Source organism: Tachypleus tridentatus, chromosome 2 (assembly GCF_004210375.1).
Source record: "Tachypleus tridentatus isolate NWPU-2018 chromosome 2, ASM421037v1, whole genome shotgun sequence".
NCBI lineage: Eukaryota > Metazoa > Arthropoda > Merostomata > Xiphosura > Limulidae > Tachypleus > Tachypleus tridentatus.
The window spans coordinates 94,111,104-94,130,038 of NC_134826.1; the positions used below are offsets into that span (position 1 = coordinate 94,111,104).

Consider the following 18,935-nt stretch of genomic DNA (forward strand, 5'->3'; position numbering starts at 1 on the left):
TTTCTAACAATCATTCGTTCATGACTATTTGGCTTTGTAACTAACATAATTTTAAGTGAGGTACTTATATTGGCCTATAATGGTGATTATCTATATTTTATGACTTAGAATCAAACTAATGCAAAATAGCAACTGTAAATGTGCACTGTCTTACTGGGGCTATCTTCTTCCATAGAATTACCATTGGTAACTTTGTTGGCTTATTAAATCCATTCTTCTGAACTGTGTGTCTACCAGATTGCTTGTAGGTTTTTCACTTTATTGAGTGCTGACCCTTAATAACATGCCAATTACAATTTGTTTTAACAAAAACACTATTGATCAGGTAGTTAATTCCTCTCACTACTGCACAACTAATATTTTATTTGTGAGGCTTGGTCTCCTGAACACTGCATTAACAACTCTCATTAATCTGTTATCTATTAAAATATGTGATCAGACATCTTGAAAACAGGACTAGTGACTCTTGTGTTTCATCCTCACTTCTAAATTGCAGGTATATTTAGTGTGCAATGTTGTGCAGTAAGTGGAGCAACAGTTTATCCAACTGCATTATGTAAGTTTTTAAATGCAAAAATGTGTGAATTTCAAAGTGACTTCTAATAACTGATGTACTGATGTGGTAATGGAATACAGAATAGACTTTGCCTAGTTCATGATGATGAGAAACCCACTTGAAGTAAAAATGTATCTCGATGGTTGGTATGGGTATTAAAGCTTTTATTAAAATAAAGTACTAAAAAAGTTAATACCCATACTAGCCATCTTGAGATACATTTAGACTTTACCTAGGTTTTCCTTTGTTATGACCTCTAACCAGTTGATTAATTTGTAAAAATAAATCTTCACAATCTAACTAGTTGCTCAAAAACATGCTACAGAGCAGTTGTATTATATTAGAAAACAAACCTGTTACAAATGTTGTATGCTGTTTTATAATTGCAAAGTTCTTACATTGATATAAACAGCTTCACTTTTTCAACAAAAAGCAGTAGCATTGTGGATTATGTACTAGAGATGGAGTAACTACTGAAAGTTAGTAACCAAATACCAATATGAATTCCTTATGTTTTTATGAATACATATACAAGAAAAATAGTAAGTAATTTAATAAGAATACATAGGAATGTTTAAACGAATACATTTTTTATGTAATATACAATGATAATAAAACTGCAGATGATAATATTTCAATACTTATTTTTAAAGGTGACTTATATATGTTATAACTGTCCATTGTTCTCTGTGAACACCACTGTCTCAAATGTTTTGTCACTGAGGCAGTAGTATTCAGGTCTGATGGTTTTACTCAATGGGGACAGAGGATGCTGGAAAACTTGGGTAGCATCTAGCGAGTAGTGATAGGAAAGTTTCTAATAATCTGTGAGGTAGGTTTTGATCAATGTAGGACACGATGGCTGCTGCTATAGAAATTATTTTAACATTAATCCAGCTTTTTTCATACTGTAGTGTGTGGAAAAGGCAGAGGTCATGTTCAGGAAGAAATTTGGATAAATTATTTACTGACTTGTATTCATTTAAAAGTTCACCTTCTGATCACTATCTATAGATGAGCTGTCATTACATCTCGCACTAGGTAGTATTTGTGGTTCAAATCCAGACAAGCAGAAAGCGTTATGTTGATGCATTATTAGGTATTAAGTATGACATCTTGTTCTTGATGTTAAAGTGATTTAGTATTTCATCATATTGAGCTGCAGTATTATAAGATGTGTGACACCACTCGAAATGCTGACATGCCAATATGACTTTACATTTTCCTGTTAAGGATCAAATAACCAATGTCTCCAAGAAAGCTGTGCATATGTATGCTATACAACATATCCACACTGGCATTGGTGTTGGGTAGGTATTGCAAAGAGAGTTGACATCTTGTTGGACTTCAAACCTGCTCTCAATCAACATCATAGATAGACGTTTGTGACTGAGAAGAATATATGGAGAATCCATGGCTGCCATTAGGTTTTGACAATCTTTTTACTCTACCACCCAGAAAGGTTGTAGTATACTAGCAATAAATTTGATGAATTTGTTAGTGATGAGGGTTTTCAAATTTAATTTAGTTGATTCTGTACAGTATGTTGCTGTACCGAGATGGAAGTACTGGAGCCAGATATAGACTTCTGTAGCCCAACTTCATTATTATGCTAGAAATACAAAAGTATATCTCAATTATATAATATAGAATATAGTTTATAAGAAAAATAATTATAATATATAATAATGAATATAGTTCAAAACATTAGAAATTTAGGTTAACTATAAAATATAGTTTATAATAATACAAAATATATCAGATAACCTATATAAAAATTAGTGTGTGTCATGTCATACCATGCCTAATTTCTCAAAATTAGAGGAGTCATAAAAGCTAAAATGCATTTATTCAGATAGAATAGTTTGATTACAATCTGCTCATTATGATTTTAGTGATGGGAGTGTAAAAGAATCATGAGGGAGGATGCCATGAAACATTATAAATATAATGTTGTTATAATTAGCCCAAAGTAAGGATATAGTGTAAGTTCACACAAGCCAAGTCTGGAGCCAAGTGCAAAAAATTTATCATGAAAGTAAAGATATCACTTCAGTATTAAACTCAAATCACTTCTGAATTAAGCTGTTTTCTGTTATATTACCAACATTTTTAACAAACAAAACAAACCTCTTTCATCAATGGAAATTCCAAACTAAGAAGTCAACAAATATTTTTCCATTTTTGTTGACTAGAAATTTAATTTTATACTTTCAGTACATAGACGGATAACAATATTGGTATATACTTTTGTTACAAAGCAACATGACATAAAGCCATTGTTGGAATGTAGTGCACTACCTTCTCTATATATTAAAAACTGTTAATCTAATTTTTACAATAATTATTCTATGAATAATCTTAATTTTGATGTTTCACTACTTCGATTGTTCTTTTCTCTTTATTGGTTAAGTTTTTAATTTTGCAAAATTTATTTTATTTAAGTTAGCTATGACATTTGAGGTTAGGGTATATAGGATGAGGGCGGTTGAACTTACCTTATCATTTTTGATGAGATATATGCTGGTAATAAATAAATGTTATATAATACAGAGCATAGTTTGTAATAAAAACATATAATACCAAATAAATGAAAATAATAAAACATATATACTTGGACATGCATGAGCATACATTATAAACTGTATTATATTGTATAATTTACACAGAATATAGTTCATATTAACAAAAATAATAAAAATGCTTACTCAGATATGTCAGCAGGTTAAAAGTGAATATTTCCTGAACTTTTACTAGTCTGCTTACAGTATTTACACTTTGCCTCGAGGTAACAAAATATATCAATAGAAGTATGAAGTGGTCATGTACCACTGAAGCCAGTTTAGTAGCCATCTTAGATTCTCTAAAGAGGCTACACTGAATTATTAACCATGTTGTACATTAACTTTTAAGTTGGAGAATGTTGACCTGATTTAACTCTTCTGTAATGGGCATCTTTACTATGCATGTCATGATGGGTTTTAATAAATTATATTCAAAATGTAATAACTTTTTGTTCATACTAAAACAATTGTTATAGCATAAAATTGTAACTGATAATCCAAATTTTATTAGTATCAGGTCATCCCTTAAGTAATGTCTGATTTTAGGTTCAGAAAAAGAGAAAGGATTTCAAATGCTTTTAATGTTATTTAATCAATAATGTATGTTCCATTATTATTAATTACTTCCTTCCAATGATTCACAAGTTTCTGAATGCCACTTCTATAAAATTTTGGGGGTGTGGAGGAAAAGAATGTAGAGAAGGTTGTTTACGTGTTCCAAACTATTTTCCATCAAGATAGTTCTGCAAACTTTGGAATAGATGATAATCAGATGGAGCAAGGTCTTAGAATAAGGAGGGTGTGGAAGTTTTTCCTAATCTAGCTCTTTAATCTTTGTAGATGTGATCCTGGCTGTATGGGGCCATGCATTATCCTGGTGTAACACAACACCTTTAAGATTGATCAAAGCAGGCCTCTCTCTCTCTCTCTCTCTCTCTTGCAGTTCAACATTCAAGTGCTCTAACTGTTGACAATAGAAGTCTGATGTAACTGTCATATTGAGTGGCAGCAACTCAAAGTTAATCACACCAACAATATCTCACCAAATGCTTAACAAGACTTTCCTAGTGTGAAGGTCCACTTTGGGCTGTGCTTTAGCCAGTTTACCTGCACTGAGCCATTGTCTGTAGTGCTTAACATATTGGATATATATATATACATTTTTAATCTCCAATCACTAACCTGTCCAAAAAAGGTGAGTTACATTTACAAGAGTGCAAAGAAATGCAAATGTCCATCCTTGTTCTAAGGTTGGCTTCCGTTAAATCATGGGAGATCCATTTTTCAAGTTTTTTACACCTTTCTCAAGCTATTGCAGATGGTGGTGAATTGTTAAATGGGTTGAATTAAGCTTCTGTGTTAGGTCTTCAACTATTACAGCACAATCTTCATCAAGTGTAAGCAGCAGGAAGTCATTATTAAACTCAACAGGATGACCTGAACATGACACATCACTTAGGCTGTAGTCACCTGATCTGAACTTCTGAAACCATCTTTGACATTTTCTTTCATAGAGAAACTCCACACTGTAAACACCTTGAATGTTTCATGTAGTTTCTGCTGCACTATTGCCTTTTTTAAACTTATAAAGCATCATATGCCTAATGTACTCCTCAGACAGATCCATCTTCATAAAGGTTTATTTGATTAATGATCTGAAAAAGTGGAGTTGGATTAATTTCTTTTACTTGTCTGAATATTTTTATATACATCCTACTACATATTTTAGTCATTGAAGACTTCTACAAAGACAGAAATGATGATGCACTTTCTGTTTTAAATTTTTGGACATTACTTATGGGATGGCCTGATATAGAAGTTTTAATTTCTCAATTTAATAAAACAATATTTTAAAAACACTGCATTTTCCTTAGTACAAGTAATGTGGCATCCCCTTTTCTCTAATTTATTCACCACCCCTCCAAAAAGTACAAAGTTTAACATAAAGTACTCATTGTGACATTTTAATCCCTTAGGTAAAGTATAATTTTCATAGCCTTCAATTTTGTTTGGTTCCACAGCCATCAAATATAAAATCAGAACTCTTCTTGCCACACCTACCTGTCACATCCTCTCTTTCAATAGTTTTTCTGATATTCAATACAATATTGTATATAACCATTAGAAAGCCAAGATTTTAATTTATCAAATGACATTTTGTATTACATTGTTCTTTTATACATAAAAATTATTTTCTTTTTCCATACAAACTTTGTTCCACAGGAAAGTTTCCCATGAGAACAAAGCTTGTACTGAAAGAAAAACTAACGTGCTACAAATGTAACAATGACAGTCTAGGAATTTGATGAGTGCAAAATTTGCATTTATTTTTACAATATTAGGTCTTCACTAAATCATTCAGCAAGTATGAATACTGTGCTATTGATTTCAGTTTATAAGTACTTCAATTTTACGTACCAAAGTATTCAAGTACAAGTATGAATACTCTCAAAACTGTACTCAAATGCAGTCAAATACAAATGTCCCATGTCTGCTATGCACATGTCTACTGCAGACTAATTATTTTGCACTGATTCAGATTTCAAAGTACATCTCTTATGTTAATGAAGCTATATAACCTAACAGGTTAATTTTTCTCACTCAGTTTGTAATAAATTGAAATGTTGGACCTTCAGAGTTGGATAAATCTCAAGTTTTATTTTTAGAATGAATTATATCAAAGTTATATAGAAGATGGTATATAGCATGCTAATATTTCTTATTCTGAGTTTCTGAAACTTTTAATATCAAGTTCATTTATCTGCATTTATCATTTCTAAATTATAGTGTCTAATATTATATTGTATATGTTTTGGAAGGTATGTCTGTCATAGTGAATTGTGACACAAACACATGAGTTATTAAAATATATAACACAAACATTTCTTTTTCTTTACTTGTTTTTGTCTAATGCAGAACTAACATTTTTGCATAAGATGATCTCATGATCAAATTTTCTGCTTTTGTTTCATTTCTTAATATTAAGAATTGTGATGAAAAGTAATAGAAATAATAACTCTATGATTTATTAAAGGTGAATTTTACAAAAAAAAAGAAAACTTTGTAGTCAAAAGAACTGCTCGTATATAGTTGCTGTGTGCATATTTTGCAGGTTCACATTTTTTATAAAACATATGTGCTAATAAATGAAACATAGAACTTGATACAGAAAGAGCCCTTTCTGAGTGGCAATCCAAACATTTTAGTTTTTACGTTTGCCGCTAGGAAAAGTACTGTGACGTAATAGTTGCTAAACAAGCCACCAACACCAGCTCATTGAATGTAAATAAACATGGCCAGTGCATACGGAGAAACAGAGGTGGAGTGTGTTTTGACTTTGTGTTCTGAACAGTCTCGAGTAGCACCATATCAATTCAAACCTATTCTGAACGAACCTAGAACAGTTACTTTTGACACAGATCTGACAAGTTCTAGTGATGAGGACAGTTCCATGAGCGAGAGTAGCAGAACTGTGAGTGATACTGAAGAAATTAGATTATATATTAAAACAACATGCTTTATGAGGTTTATGAGATTTACATTTAATATGACAATGTCAAAGTACTGTGTTAAGATTACTTTTATTATGATGAGTTATGGAAATATCTTGTAGAATTTATTTGATTGTTTACAAGTCTACAAGGTTTTTTTTTCTTAAAATACATAACATATACTTGATTACTTCAACATGTTCAAGACATAGTCTTATTTGAATTTATCTTGAAATGTTAAATTTGAAAAATGGTATTCTTCAAACTTTTCCATATGTAAAAATGATACAAAAACATCTACAGAATGATCTACCAGCTTTTAAGCTTGGAATATATTCTATGTGGGATAGATTTGTCCACTGTCTAGACTAGGAAATCAAGGTTTCACTGACTTTCAGGTGCCACAAATACAAAACATGCTCATGAATGTGAAATGTGTATGTCTAGTTACATTCTTCAAAAACTTGTACTTTTTTAAATTATTATATTATACTAGTTATTGCTTATCGCTTTATACTGCACATATACCTTTAAGTTTGTTCTTTTCGTGATGGCAAGGGATGGCTTCAGAGGGGTGGAATCTGTATGCTGCAGGCTGAGATCAGTCCTCAGCTCTACATGAGGAAAGATGGCAGGGATGATCCTGTCTACTGCCAACGGTTTTTTCAGTCTCAACCTGCCTGGCTTGAAACCCACAGAATCCAAAACAGTGGGATCCGACACAAAACATGAGCGTTCAAAGTGATATTGACAAAGCTTTGCATGGTGTGAAGGAGTCCAGTTCTTCCTATCGGCCATCCACACCCACTGTCGCTGCCTTGCCGGTTCCTTCTCCTTGCACGGAAACGAAGAAGTTTTTGCCAGATGCCGAACAATTTTTACAAACATAAGCAACGCAGTAAACCATGTTATCATAAAACAAACATAAAGTAGCAATACCAAGACAAAAAATAGTCTCACAAAGTATATAATTCGCAAAAAGCACCAATAGATTTAGATAAAACACCAGCACTGAAAGGAACAAAATGGTCGGTGCACAACGAAGCATGTTTGGCAACTATTACGTCATAGTTGTAAAATGTCATAGAAACAGCCAAACAACTGAAAGGAACTTGAGTTCAAGGACTCGCATATTTTGTTTCATTTTTAGTGTTTAAAAGTGTTTAAAAATATGGCAACCACACAGGAATTATAACTAACCAAAGTACAGTTTCTAAGGCAATTATTAAATTTGTCAAAAATTCACCTTTAATTTTAACCAAAATAAATTTTCTGTTTATTTACTTTGGAAGATAAATTTAAAATTTGTCATTTTTCTTTGCCAAAGCAGATATTTTTTCAGATCTTGCAAACTCATCAAAAAGGTTTTTTTAAAGTCTTCTCAGAAATATTTTTATCTTAAAATTCATAAATTAGAAATTAATATTGTCATATCTTTCAAAGTATGAAAATGAAAATATATATTTACAAATTCCTTATATTTTTATTTAAAGAATACAAACATGAAGGTATTTTCAAATCAATGTTATTCTCTTAATTTATATTATTTAATCAACAGTCAAATAAAAACACAGATACAGCATTTATTTTGTATTCTTCAATTTTGCTGACTATTCAGAAGATGTTGAACAAAAATCTATTCTGATGTATTAGAAGAGGTTTGATTAGGTTAGTTGTAAGTGTTAAAACTGATATTACATAGTCAACACTGGCATTCAAAGTCTACAAGTTTCCACACTAAGTTATCTCTTCTGATTATTGGTGCTTGGTGGGATTAGGCTGGATATTGTTATTAAAATTAAACTCTACTTTTACAGAGCTTCAACAGATGACACTGATGATGAAGGTCACAAGCTTGTACACAAAACTATCACTATTGATTGTGGGTGTCTAGTGAGGTCTATTGCTTTTGGATCAGCCACATCAGAAAAGAAGCATTTAGCTTCTAAAGCCTTCTGGACACACTTCAGTGTTTCTAAGGATCTAGTCCTTGCCACTGGTCTTAACAATGGTCATATTCGCACATGGGATATATTCACAGGTAAGCTTATGTTACAAAACATAAGCATTAAAGTAATTTACTTTGACTTAATGCATGTATTCATTAATCAATTAAACTAAAAGAAAAATGTATGATAATATGTAATCACTCTATATGTGATATGACCAGTGCCAATACCAGGGCTCTTCAGGCTGGCTAGTGTACTACAGACATAGAGGATGAGTTGCTATTTTGATTAGAAGATTGCATAGACAACAACAGTTATGACTTGAACTAAATTAAGTTGAAATGTAATTTTTATATCTTTTATTTACCCTAACACCATGTATGAAAAAGCACTAGTTGTCTGGACAGATTGTGATCGAGGGTGGTTAAGATAATCAAAAATTGGAATAATTGAACATTATAAAAAATTGTATGTTGAATATATTTGATATTTCTCTGCTAGCTTGTTACCAGATCCATTTTTTTTAACTTGTTCACAATGTTCACTTTGTCAGTCAATCAAAGAATCATTCTTTTTACATTTGGCAGACATTTTCATCACGTATAAATAAACTTTGATTTTAAAAAATAAACATATATTTTTAAGTAAACTCAAAATGTACCTGTACTCGATAAGACTACTGTCACAAATGACAGCATAGACATCTATCATTTGCTTCTTAGTACGTGCACTACATGGCCAAAATATGTGGACACTCATAGGTGCTTGTTGAACATCTCATTCCAAAACCATGGGCATTAATATGGAGTTGGCCCTCCCTCAGCAGCTGTAACAGCCTCCACTCCTCTGGGAAGACTTTTTACTAGATTTTGGAACATGGCAGCAGGTATTTGCTCCTGTTCAACCACAAGAGCATTAGTGAGGTCAGGCACTGATGTCAGACGAGAAGGCTTGGCTCATAGACAGCACTCCAATTCATCCCAAAGGTGTGCTATGGGGTTGAAGTCAGGGCTCTGTGCAGGTCAGTCAAGTTCTTCCACACCAACTTTGGCAAACCATGTCTTTATGGACCTCACTTTGTGCACATTGTCATGCTGAACCAAAAAAAGGACCTTCCCCAAACTGTTGCTACAAAGTTGGAAGCACACAGTTCTCTAAAATATGGTTGGCCAACTTATTTTTCATAGTGGCTACAACTGTTGCTAATGAAAACAACGTTGGCCACATTATTAAAAAAAAAAGTTTGTTTAATCAAAATAACTGCATTTGAACTAACCTTCATTGTGAAAATTGACAGTAATTTTCATATAGTTTCATAAAATTAGGCTTAATATCTGTGCTCAATGAGCATCTTAGCTCTAGCTCTAAATTTATGTCAGTAAGCCGAGATCTGTATCTAGATTTGAGAAAATCTAGTGTAGAAAATGTTGACTCACACATCAATGTGGATCCAAACATGGAAAATAATTTTGAAATTACTATCTTTAAATTTGGAAGACTCGTTTACCAGAATAGTGAGCCACATCTCTCTGATAGAACATTTGTGTTTACCTATTATACATTCTTTGATCCTGTAATCAACAAAGGCCAAGCATTTCTTTACTCACTTGAAGATCTGAAGTTACATATTGAACCACAGATATCAAGTTTGCAGTGTCACTAACATCTCTTGACTTATCTAGTGCTAAAGAAAAATAGTCTTTTAGTTATTCAAGCAACTGATTTACTGTCTTTTGCTAACTCTAGCATTCTGCAGACAATTGTTCTTTGACTTAATTGCAAATTATTTACCTTTTGAAGAATATCTTTTATTTCTGAATCATAATTCTCCAACAGTTTCAATGACTACAATAAATATTTCTTTTACTAGTTCAGCATCAGAAAATGATTTCTTTTTTTGTGCTAGAATCCAAGCTACTTTACATCTAGCTAACTGAAGTTGTGACCCTTGGTGTGGATTTCTGTAAATAATAAACAGACCTCCCAGGGAAGGTTCTGTTCTCTCAGCTTATCTCCTTTGGGATCTATACATTCACCTACATGTTTGCTGTGCATGGTGACACATGAAGGGGATGAAAGGATCCTGGTGGTTGAGGTGTCCAACCCTAATGCACCACTTTGGCCTTAAATTCCTATAGACAGATGACCTTGGGGTGGTCTCCCTTGGGTCAGTTGGCTGGTCCACTTGGGCTAGGGTCATCAACCAACTACTAGTGTTGGATGTTCTCAACAGCTGTTGTGGACATTGTGTCTGATGCTGATGTTTAGGTATAGTGCTCATGAAACCCTGGTGTTGCTGCAGTGTTCTTGTTTGGCATTGTAGTGCATCCCCTCATAGGGCTCCATGGTGAATGGGGTCAGTTAGCAACAAAATATTCCTCTTTTTTTATTATTATTTTGGATCCTCCAAATAAAATAGTGAAAAAACAGTCCATAGGTAAACAACTACATCTTGAAGATTCTAAGCAGCAATCTTCAACATCTGTAACACCTGTTGTACCTCACTTTCTTATACTATATTCACTTTCAGACAAACCTTTAGGGCAGATGTCTCCACTTTTTCATTCAAAAGGGACTAGAGGGACATGCTGGCTCTCCAGAGTCAGTAAACAAGCTTTACTCTGGTGACATATTGGTGAAAATATCCACATCTCAACATAGTGAACTCCTCTTGTATTCAAAGGTGATTGGAGATATACCTATTGAGGTACATTGAATTCATCATGAGGAATTATTGTTGAGAGGAATTTGAAAAACATCGTTAATTCGAAGATTCTTGCTGGTTTATCCACCCAAGGAATTTCTGCAGTGAGGCGTATCTCCACTCACAAAGATGGAATTACAATGCCAATCAATGTCCTCATCCTGACATTTACAATACCACGTCCACCTGCAACCATCAAGACAGGTTATCTTAATTGCAGGGTATGGCCATACTTTCCAAACCCTCAGATGTTTCCAGTGTCAGTGGTTCAGTCACTTGAAGTCATGCCGTGGTTCCTTAATGTACGCTCCTTGAGAATGCAAGGACTACGATGCCTACGAGTGTGAAACGGACCCTTGTTGCCTCAGTTGCAACGGCTCTCACCTGTCCTACTTTCATTCTTGCCCTGTATGGTTGGAAGAAAAAGAGGTGCAACATTTGAAAACAATTCATAACATTACTTATCCTGAGGCTTGAAAGTTGCTGTCCAGCACTTCATCTCGGACGTATGCTGCTGCACTTCATTCCACAACTGCAGTGGGAGTGCAGACAGATCTCTCGATACCTCCAAGAGAATTGTTCTTAAAACAAATAAAAAGTCTTTTGACCTCCATGGTTAAATAAGTTAATGAATCAACTTCAACACCCATTTCTGTCACTAACATACATTCCAGCAAATCCCAGGATCCACTTCCTTTGGTTTTAGATTTGGGCATTTCCTCTGGTACATCTTCTCCCAACCCAAGATGCAAAACGATCATTTGTTCATGTTCTCAGTCCCTGGAATCCTCTTCCAACAGCAAAGACCTGCCCAATCAACCTCAGGGCAGGATCCCTGGAGGTTGATAGACCTCCCTCAAATAAAGAGAGTAAAGAAAAAAGACATGATCACAAACAGAAGGGCTCTCCACCCAATTTGCCTACACATAAATAAAAATGGCCACCTTGATACAATGGAACTGTCAGGGTTTGTGTTCTAATTTGCATGACTTCAAAGCACTGATTGCTTCCTACCATCCTGTATGTCTTTCCTTACAGCAAACATTTCTGAAACCCGCCGTTACAGTCACCTTTCGGCAATTTTATTTGTACGAAAATAACAGGCTGTATGATGGACAAGTGCATGGAGGGGTGGCACTGTTGGTTGATCAGCATGTGTCCACCGTGTCTTTGCCACTCACACCCTTGGAGGCTTAGCCATCTGTGTTTCTTTGGGTTGTACCATTACTGTTTTTTCTCTCTACCTGTCTTCTGAAAAGACCTATGTTCAATCCGACCTTGATGTTTTTGTTGAAAGGTTGCCGTCTCCTTTTTTTAATCCTGGGGGACTTTAATGGACATCATCCTCTCTGGGGAAGTGCTGATATTGATGGAAGAGATTTCTCTGTAGAATGTATGCTCTCTGATTACAATCTTTCTCTTTTCAATAGGGGTTCTTATATTTATTTTCATGCACCTAGTCAGTCCTTTACTGCTATTGATCTCTCAATTTGCTCCCCTTCACTATTCTCCCGCTTTTCATGGAGGATTGAAGATAATCCACGAGGCAGTGATCATTTTCATATAATTTTGAGAGAGACTGGCCATGGTTGATGCCCTGGTGGAAACTGGATCAAGAAAATTGGCCCTCTTTCACTGCTCTTGCAGAACTTGATCTTGCCATCGTCTGTAAACAATAAATTGAAAACTGTGTGGCAGCAGTAACTCACTGTATTATACAAGCAGCTGCTCAATGTATTCCTAAAACCTCGACACATTTTCCACGATATCCTCATCTGTGTCAGAATTTTTACTCATAGAGATGGGATTATGGAGTCAACAAATGTTCTAATATTAACATTTACAACATCGTGTCCTCCTACCACAATCAAGGCAGGATACCTGATATGTAAGGTACAGCCTTATATTCCTAACCCTGTTAAATGTTTTCATTGTCAATGATTTGATCACTCAAATATCTTGCCATGGTTCCTTAACATGTGCCCGTTGTGCTGGTAAAGACCACAATGCTTTTGAATGCCAACTAGAACTGCAGTATGTTAACTGTGATGGTCCACATCCTTCTTATTTTACCTCTCGCCCTAAATGGGTGGAAGAGAAGTACAATGTCTAAAGACAGTTCATAATATTACTTTTCCAGAGGCCACAGAAATTACTATTCCCAATTCCATCTATGACTTATGCTGCTGTAATACATTCTTCTACTAGAGTAGGAGTCCAGACAGACCATTCCATGCCTCCTACAAAATCCTTAACAGTGAATCTTAGTCTACTACCCTCCAAAATCAACAAAGTTAACGAATCAGTATCTACTACTATCTATGTCCCTACCACATCTTCCAGTCATTTCCCAACTTCACCTTGTTCAAGCTCAGGTGTTTCCATGGGGTCTTCCTCTCTTGACACCCCAAAAATTAAACAAACCATTCGTTCACATCCTCAATAACTCTAACACATGTTTATAAACTCCAACCTGCCTACTCGATCCAGAACAGGATCACTAGAGAGTGACCAAGTCACATCCAGTAAAGAAAAAAGCATGGTTGCAAGAAGGTCTCCGTGCCATATTCTCCTCCAAAATAAAAAAAAATGGCCATGCTAATCCAATAGAACTGTCAACATTTTGAATCAAATGTGAATAACATCAAGGATTTGATTGACTTTTATCTTCCCAAATGTCTTTCTTTAAAGAAAACATTTTTAAAACCTACTAATACAGTCAAAATTCAACAATACTCCTTATACTAAAATGACAGGTCATGTGTAGGACAAGGACATGGGGGAGTGGCACTGCTGGTTGATCAGCATGTGCTCACCTGGTCCTTGTCATTGAATACACCCTTGGAGGCTGTTGTACCATCTCTGTTTGTTCTCTCTACCTTACCCCTGGAAATAATTATCATCCCTCACATTTTGCCTCTCTTACTATTCTCCTGGCTGTCTTTAACTGGATATGGCAGGAGAATGTCTTTCCTGATGCTTGATACCAAGCTAATGTACTCCCTATTCTCAAATTACCATCCCATTGCTTTGACGAGTTGTCTCAGTAAGACCTTAGAGAGGATGAATAACACTCATCTTGTTTGGCTCCTTGAATCAAACAACCTTCTTTCACCTACTCAGTGTGGGTTCTGAAGACAACGCTCCACGATAGACCACTTAATTCTCCTTGAAACAAGAGTTAGAGAAGCCTTTTTGAAGCGACATCTTGTTTCTATTTCTTTTTATTTAGAGAAAGCTTATGATAAAACATGGAGATATTGTATCTTGCGAGACCTTCACTCATACGGATTGCTTGGCAACTTGCCACTTTTTATTAAGCATTTTTTAATGGACCGCCGATTCCAGGTCCGTGTGGGCTCAACACTTTTCCATTTTTTCCTACAGGAACTTGGAGTCCCTCAGGGCTGTGGTCTGAGTGTCATACTTTTCATTATAAAGATTAATGCCATCAGTGAACAGCTACCCCCTACAGTTGCAAATGGTCTTTTTGTTGATGACTTTCACATCTCATATCAGTCGTCAAATATGAGGTTTATTGAGCAGCAGCTACAAACTACAATCAATCATATACCTAAGTGGACCACAGTAAATGGTTTTCAACTTTCTCTCACTAAAATTTTTGTGTACATTTCTGCTGCCAACAGGGTTTTCATCCAGATCTAGAACTTCATATTGATGATGCTGTACTTCCTGTCATCCCTGAGGCAAAGTTTTTGGGTCTTATATTTGACTGTAAATTAACTTTTATTTCCCATAGCAACTTTGTATCAAATGTATAAGAGCACTGAACATCCCCTGTGTTTTCTCTTCTACCTCTTGGGGTGTGGATCAATACTTCATACTTAAAATTTATTGTGCCCTTATCTGATCCAATCTTGACTATGGGTCTATGGCTTATAGTTTTGCCAAAACCTCAGCACTGAAAATGCTGGATCCTATCCACCATCAGGGGCCTTGACTTTGCACTAGGGTCTTTCATATTTCTCCAGTCCAAAGTTTGTATGTGGAATCCCATGAACCCCCTCTGTATTTTCGCTATTTGCAACTGTCTCTTAGGTAAGCTTCCAAACTTCACTCTTTACCATAGCATCCTACTTGGGGTTGTGTTTTCCATCCCCAGTGGGCCACAGTTTTCTATAATAGAAAATCTGCTATTGTTCCTTTTAGCTTTCATATTTAGGTACAATCAGAAAAATTTGATATATTTTTGAATAGCATAGCAGTATCAACAGTTTGGCTTCTTCCACCATGGCTAATTACTATCCTCAACTGTGACCTATCTTTCAGTTATCTGAGGAAGACTGGTACTTCTGATTGGAAATATCTCTCTTTAGTTACTGAACATCTTTAAAACAATCCATCCATTCTCATGTATATGAATGGTTCAAAATCAGGTGACTCTTTGTAGGCTCTGCCATGGTTTGTTGCAGTTTGGTTGTAGCACACAGAATCCCCTCTACAGTTTCTGTATTCACTGCCAAATTGTATGCCATTTCTCTTGCCCTGAATCATATTGAAACTATGCAATATACGAATTGTACAATCTATACTGATTCACTCAGCTGTCTATTGGCCCTGACGTCATTCCATGTTAGTTACAATCCTATCCTTATCAGTATCCAAAACAAACTGGACCATCTCTCTCTATCATCTATCCCTGTCCAGTTTTTTTTTTTTGTACCAGGTCAATATGGTATTTGTGGGAATGAGCTAGCTGATAGATCAGCAAAGTCCATCTGCTCTGACTCTCTCACCATCCTCCCTGTTCCATACATGGACTATGGTCAAGTTATCAAAATCTGACTATACAACAGTTGGCAGTCAACCTGGAGTAAGCAACGAAATAATAAGCTTTTTCAAATCAAGCCTTCTTTAGCTCTTTGACCATCTTGTTTCTGTAAAGATCAAAGGGAAGAAGTTGTTTTGGCTAGGCTATGCATTAGTCACAGTTTTTTAACTCGCCACTTCCTTTTTTCTGGTACTGATGCACCAATGTGTGGTCTGTGTGGAACTCAGGTCACAATGGTACATATTTTATTATCTTGCTATCGTTACAACCAAGAACCACGATGCCATTTTAAACATATTTTTAAGGTAGGTTTGCCCTTGACATTAGCCAATGTCATAGGTGATACTGGCTGCCTCACTCATGATTTTACATTTGTAAGAGCCATTGATCTTTTAAACTTAATTTAAGGTTTTTATTGGACCATGTTTTAGTATGATTTCTTTCACACATTTTAATTTTATTTTGATCTGAACCCAGGACTGGAAAGGCCAACTTCAGGTGACTGACAGCAAGTTTAAACTTAATGTTTCAGTCTTCCTAGCAGGTCTTAATTTTAAGTATTTTTACTTTCATTTCCATATACCATTATAGCATGCTACATCTAGTTTGGCATAGATAGTACAGTAGCTTTGTGTCAAAATATGAAATACCTACCTACCTACACCTTCTCAATCTTTCTCTCTGACGAGGAAGCAGCTAATATCCGGATCATTGGCGATACTCTAGGTGAAAGCTTTTGCCAGGTAACTAGCACTTTTACTTCTTCCTTCACCTTCTTAGCCATCAAGTGTCAGACAGAGAGCGATTACTTCTTTTCTTTTGAGTTGGTTGTTTCTATGAATATAATCGTCCCTTTATACTGATGCAACTCAAGCTGTCCCTTCATCTGTCTGGCAGTACATCGGTCAGACCTAATGATGTTCATTATGAAATGCTGCTCCATCTATCTCCTGCTTTGCTTGCTATTCTTCTGATTGTTTGTAACTGGATCAGGCAGAAGAATGATTTTCCTGGTGCCTAGCACCAAGCTGTTGTCCTACCTTTCTCTAAGCCCGGGAAGGATCCCAAGATTCCTTCAAACTACCATCCAGTTGCTTTGACGAGTTGTCTCTGTAAGAACTTAGAGGGGATGGTTAATGCTTGTCTTGTTTGGTTCACTGAATCGAAGAACCTCGTCTCACCCACCAAGTGTGGGTTCTGACAACACCTCTCCAACATGGACCACCAGATTCAACTTGAAACGTTTATTATAGAAGCCTTTCTCAAATGACAACATCTTGTATCAATATTCTTTGACATTGAGAAGGCTTATGATACAACATGGAGGTATGGCATTTTGTGACATCTCCATATATAGGGGTTACGTGACCATTTGCAAATTTTTATTAAAAATGTTTAATGGACAGGCAATTCCAAGTTCATATGGGTTTGAGATTTTCCCTTTATTTTCTACAGGGCTGTGTCTTGAGTGTCACACTTTTCAGTATAAAGGTTAATGCCATCACTGAACAACTCCCTCTTACTGTTGCAAACAGGCTCTATGTCGACAGCTTTCCCATCTCATGTCAGTTGTCAAACTTGAGGTGTATTTAGCGGCAGCTACAGAGTAGCCTCAATCATTTATTGAAGTGGACCACAGCAAATGGCTTTAACTTCTCTCTCTCTCAAACTGCTTGCATGCACTTTTGCTGCTAACAGGGTATTCACACCAATCCTGAACTCTGTATAGGTGAAGTTGTGCTGTCTGTGGTTCCTGAGACAAAGTTCATGGGGCTTATCTTTGACTGTAAGCTGACCTTTATATCACACATAAAGTAGCTATGGGTCAAATGTACAAGGGCACTGAACATCCTCCTTGTTTTCTCTTCCACCACTTGGGGAGTGGATTGATGTTCTTTGCTAAAGAAATATCATTCTCTTATTCAATTGAAACTCAACTATGTATCACTGGTCTATGGCTCTTCCAAGACCTTGGCCTTAAAGATGCAAGACTCCATTCATCATCAAGGACTTCAGCTGTGCACTGGGGCTTTCTGCACTTCTCCAGTTCAGAACTTATACACAGAGTTTCATGAACCTTCTCTGCACCTCTGCCATTTGCAACTGTCTTTACTAGTAAATATGCTCTGAAACTTCATTCCTTACCAGAGTATTGCAACTGGGCTTGTGTTTTCCTTCCTCAGTGGGCCATACGTTTTCAGGACAGACAATCTGCCATTGCTCCATTTTACCTTCATGTCCAGGCCCAGTTGGATGAATTGGGTCTGTCCATTGCTGTATCCACTGGTCAACCCATCCCACCATGGCTTCTTACAGTCTTCAAATGTGACCTATCTTTAAGTCATCTGAGAAAAGCAGACACTCCTGATTGAAAATACTGTCTGTTTTTTGCTGAACATCTTTCAAACCATTCTTCCATTCCTATTTATACGGATGGTTAGAAATCAGTTAACTGTGTAGGTTCTGCCATGGTTTGTTGTGGTTCAGTAGTTGTGGGCAAAATCCCTTCTACAGTTTTTGTGTTCATTGCTGAACTGTACACCATTTCACTTGCTCTTGCTCACATAGAAGCTAAGCAGTAATCAAATTGCACTGTTTATACTAACTTGCTTAGTTCTCTACTGGCCCTGTAATCACTTGACATTGGTTCATACCCTGTTCTCACTGATATTCAAAACTGACTGGCCCATTTCTCTTTAACATCTACTTCTGTCCAGTTTTTCTGGATACTAGGCCATGTTGGTATTTGTGGGAATGGGTTCACCAACATTGCAGCTAAATCTGTCTGCTCTGTCACTATCACTGCTGTGTCTGTTACATACATGGACTATAATCCTGTATTCATGGCTTGACTCCATGCCAGTTGACAGTTGACTTGG

General features: G+C 35.8%; 1 protein-coding gene across 9 annotated transcripts in view; it reads left to right on the top strand.

Annotated features, from left to right (window-relative positions):
• Nucleotides 1-18,935, top strand: part of LOC143244583 (WD repeat and SOCS box-containing protein 1-like) — a 72,973-nt gene that overhangs the window by 29,926 nt on the left and 24,112 nt on the right. For all 9 annotated transcript variants that reach the window (XR_013025213.1, XR_013025214.1, XR_013025215.1 and 6 more), the window contains one exon: nucleotides 8,429-8,652. Coding sequence is in view for 6 of the 9 variants with exons in the window: in XM_076489541.1 (XP_076345656.1) it covers nucleotides 8,429-8,652 (224 nt within the window). In the remaining 3 variants the exon portion in view is untranslated. The remainder of the gene's footprint in view (nucleotides 1-8,428; nucleotides 8,653-18,935) is intronic.